The sequence below is a fragment of the Tupaia chinensis genome, unplaced genomic scaffold (assembly GCF_000334495.1).
Source record: "Tupaia chinensis unplaced genomic scaffold, TupChi_1.0 Scaffold142133_1, whole genome shotgun sequence".
Classification (NCBI taxonomy): Eukaryota; Metazoa; Chordata; class Mammalia; order Scandentia; family Tupaiidae; genus Tupaia; species Tupaia belangeri.
In genome coordinates, this window is record NW_006201984.1 from 93229 (window position 1) to 97543 (window position 4315).

At 42.9% G+C, this 4315-nt stretch overlaps 1 gene segment (V, D, J or C); it reads left to right on the forward strand.

The window, feature by feature from the left end:
• The window catches only part of LOC114005098 (immunoglobulin lambda variable 4-69-like), a 9130-nt gene extending 5753 nt beyond the window's left edge, over window positions 1–3377 (forward strand). The window contains 1 exon segment of the V gene segment in view: window positions 3256–3377. Coding sequence covers window positions 3256–3377 — 122 coding nt within the window.
• Window positions 3378–4315: the final 938 nt, after the last annotated feature.

The window sequence follows — 4315 nt, forward strand, 5'->3', positions numbered from 1 at the left end:
GGTATATTATATGTGTCCAGGAATGTGTCCATCTCATCCAGATTGTCTTGTTTCTTAGCATATAGATGTTCATAGAATTCTCTAATGATGTTTTGTATTTCTACTTTGTCTGTTGTGATATTGCCTGGTTCATTGCAGATTTACTTCACCTGGTTCCTTTCTCTCTTCTTAACAAGTCTCACTAATGGTGTGTCGATTTTATTGATCTTTTCAACGAACGAGCTTTTACTTTCATTTATTTTCTGTATAGTTTGTTTATTTTCTATTTCACTTATTTCTGCTCATATCTTTATTATTTTCTTTCTCCTGGTGTTTTTGGATTTTTTTTTCCAGTTCTCTAAGACATGATGTTAGGGGATCCATTTGCCTTCTTTCTGTCTTCTTCTTATGTGCACTAATTGTTATGAACTTTCCTCTGATGACTGTTTACCAGTGTCCCTAAGATTATGGCAACTTGTGTCCTTATTGTCATTGGCCTCCATGAATCTTTTGATTTCAGTCTTTACTTCATCAGTAATTGTGGAGTCATTCAGGAGTAAGATATTTAGTTTCTGTGTATTTGAATATTTTTGAGAATTTCCCTTGAAATTAAACTTAAGTTTAATTCCATCATGGTCAGAGAAGATGCTGGATATAGATTCTATGCCTTTGAATCTGTAGAAGCTTGCTTTGTGCCCTATAATATGGTCAATCTTTGAAAAGGTTCCATGTGGGGGTGAGAAAAAATGTGTATCTCATTGTTTTGAATGGAAAGTTCTATAGATGTCTGTTAAATTCATTTGATTTATGGTATCATTTAGATCCTTATGTCTTTATCTATTTTTTGTCTAGATGATGTGTCCAGAGGGGATAGTGCAGTGTTGAGGTTTCTAACAATTAGTGTATTGCAGTCTATCTCCCCATTTAGATCTAACAGTCTTTCCTTCACATATTCAGATGCTCCTGTGTTAGGCGCATAGATATTTGTAAGCGTTATATCTTCTTGATCTATTGACCCCTTTACTACAATATAGTACCCTTCTTTGTTTCTCTGAACAGTTTTTGTTTTAAAGCCTATTTTGTCAGAAATTAGTATTGCAAGTCCAGCATTTTTCTGGTTCCTATTTGCATGGAAAACCTTTTTCTAACCCTTCACTTTCAGTCTATGTATGCCTTTATCCATGAGATGGGTTTCCTGCAGGCAACAGATAGAAGGTTTCTGTTTTTTTATTCATTCACCCAGTCTGTGTCTCTTGATTGAGAATTTAATCTAGTCACATTCAATGTTATTATCAATGTTACTGGATCTATTCTGACATTTAAGTTGGCCATGGTCTTAGTTGCTTTTTATTCCTTTGTTTTGGTCTGTTAATTCTTTAGATTTCCTGGAGCAGTACATTCATCAGGGTTTCTTGAAGTGCTGGTCTGGTGTCGGCAAATTCTTTCAGGTTTTGTTTGAGAAGATTTTAATCTTTTTTTCCCATATGAAGGATAATCTTGCTGGATATAATAGTCTTGGTTGAAATTGTCTCTCTTAAAACTTTCAATACATCTTCCCATTCTTTCCTTGCTAGCATTGTTTCTGTTGAAAGGTCCAGTGTTAGCCTGATGGGATGTAAGTCACTTCTCTTTTCTCTCTTGCTAGTTTTAGTACCATGTCTTTATCTGTGGTCTTCGAGAGTCTGGCTACAATGTGCCTTGGGGAAGATCTTCTGGGTTGAGTCTATTTGGGGTCCTTTGTATTTCTCGGGTTTGGATGCTTGAGTGTCTTTCTAGACTTGTGAAATTTTCTTCCTGATTTTCATGGAATAGATTTTCCATGCCGTTTTTACTTTTTTCACCTTCTGGGATGCCAATTATTCTGATGTTTGGGCATCTTATGGAATCTAGTATTTCTTGGATATTACCCTTGTGTTTTTCTGTTATTTTCTCTGTCTTCTTGGTGTTTTCTTCTAGGTCAGAAGTTTCATCTTCTACATTAGAGATTCGATCTTCTGCATGGTCTAATTGACTTTTAATACTTTCAAGAGAGTTTTTGATTCCCTGTATTTCAGACTTCATCTCTAATAGCTCCATCTGATTCTTTCTCAGAGTGTCCATTTCTTGTTTCATATCGTAGAAGGACTTCTTAATCTCCTGAAGTTTGTTGTCTCTTTTCCAATTCATAGAATTTGTCCATCATGAAGGTTATAAATTCTTTTTCTGACATTTTGGTGACATCTTCAGATTTTAGGAGAGATGAAGGGGAGTTACTCTGTTCCTTTGATGGAGACGCATTTCCTGACTTATTCAGACCTGAGGCTCTTCTCCTATTTCTAGCCATTAGAAGATGTATTCACTTTTGAATATCTCTTAAGAGAATGTTTCTTCGACTAGGAGCAAGTGTGTTTCCCTTTCACTTTAAAGGAGGTGGGGTCCTAGTCTTGGGAGCCTGGAAGTGGGCTGGCGGCAGTGGTGCCCCAGCCTCAATTTCCCTTGCTGGCAAGTGGGCTATAGGTGGAACAGGAGGTCTCCTGCAGGGCAAGGACCTGTCTGGTCTTTAAAGGAGGTGGGGGTCCTATTCTTGGGAGCCTGGAAGTGGGCTGGGGGCAGTGGTAACCCAGCCTCAATTTCCCTTGTTGGCTAGTGGGCTCAGAAATCAGTCTTTGTAATGAGCACAGACAGGGCCTGGTGAGCTGCAGGAACCAGCTGTGCTCCCAGATCTCTGGGCCATGGGGCCCTGTGTGCTTGCAACCAGCAGGGGGAACTGGGGGACTGCCATATGCTTCCTGCACAGCTGCTAAGTGAGGATGTTTGCCCAAAGAAGCCTGTGCTTAGGACTGTCCCCGTGCTCCCTGATGGGGACTCAGAAGGTCTGTCCTCTCTGACTGGCAAAGTCCCCTGAGCAAGGGCCTCTGTGCCATTCCAGCAGGTACTTCCTTCTAGGGCTCCCCAAGGGGTGGGGCCAACCTCCCTGCCCCTCAGTCTGCAGTTTGAGGCTCAGGGAGGGACTGTGAAGTCACTACATGGACACACGTTTGCATGAAGAGCCCCTCCTCAGGTAGAGGGTGGGAAGAAAAGGAGGCCTTGGACAGCCCAGCCATGTGGTGACCAGGGGCTGTGTCCACCATGGCCTGGACTCCTGTCCTCCTCATGCTCCTCTCTTACTGCACTGGTTGGGACAGGCCTTGCAGACACAGGGCAGGTCTCATCCTACCTCATTCTTTTGTGACTGAGGCCCATGAACATGGTCACCTTGGTAATTGTCTTATCATTCTCCTGTGTCTGTGTCTGCAGGTTCCCTCTCCCAGCCTGTAGTAGCTCAGCCACCCTCCCTCTCTGCATCTCCTGGGGCATCTACCAGACTCACCTGCACCCTGAGCAGTGGCTTCAGTGTCAGTGACTTTGGCTTCTGCTGATAGCCCTCTCTGCTATCTCCTGTGGTATGACACAGATTCAAATAAGCACCAGGGCTCCAGGGTTCCCAGCCACTTCTCTGGATCCATGGACACCTCGGCCAATGCAGGTGTTCTGCACGTCTCTAGGCTGCAGCCTGAGGATGAGGCTGACTATTACATTAATATATGGCATGAAAACTCGAAGGCTTCTACAGTCCTCCAGACGCTGGAGGAAGTGAGACAAAAGCCTCCCTTCTGTTCTGCTGAAGTGCCTCAGTCACCCCTGCAAGAAAGTGTATTAAAATGTTTTATTCTTATTTATTTAATGATTTTAAAATTGTGAATGGACATGCATATATTCCAGAGAGCTAGAGAGAGTCCCCTATGAGATATGGTCAATCTACAATCCTCTTTCCTCCATGTCACCATCTCATCAGGTTTGGGGGCACACATACATCTGTGTCCACTGTGTTTTTCAGCCCACATGAGCCACAATTGAAACCAAGGTCATTCAGGACACCTTTGTACACATCTCCATTCCCTATTCCACTGGGATTTCCTCTGGCAAAGGAATTCACTCAGTGTGGAATCAACTGTTCACATCTTTCACACCAGAGCTTGGACATGCTCCATCTTGGGAATTTGTGTTTGTCTGGGCTTCCTGGTGCTGCAGACAACTATTAATAGCTGCATTTTGTAAAAACATTCTGGTGGTCAGTGATCCAGATCTCACATGGCCAACTACCTTTCAAATACGGGCCGCTGGTCACTTGAAAAGCACACTAGGCTGGTGTGTGTGTGGAGGGGCAAACCCCTACAGCATGTAGAAATGGAGAAGTGAGTGTGAGGTTATAAAGCCCCCCCTACAGCATGCAGAAATGGAGAAGTGAGTGTGAGGTTATCAAGCCCCATTGATGGGTGCCTTCTCCTTTCTCTCTCTCTCTCTCTCTCTCTCTCTC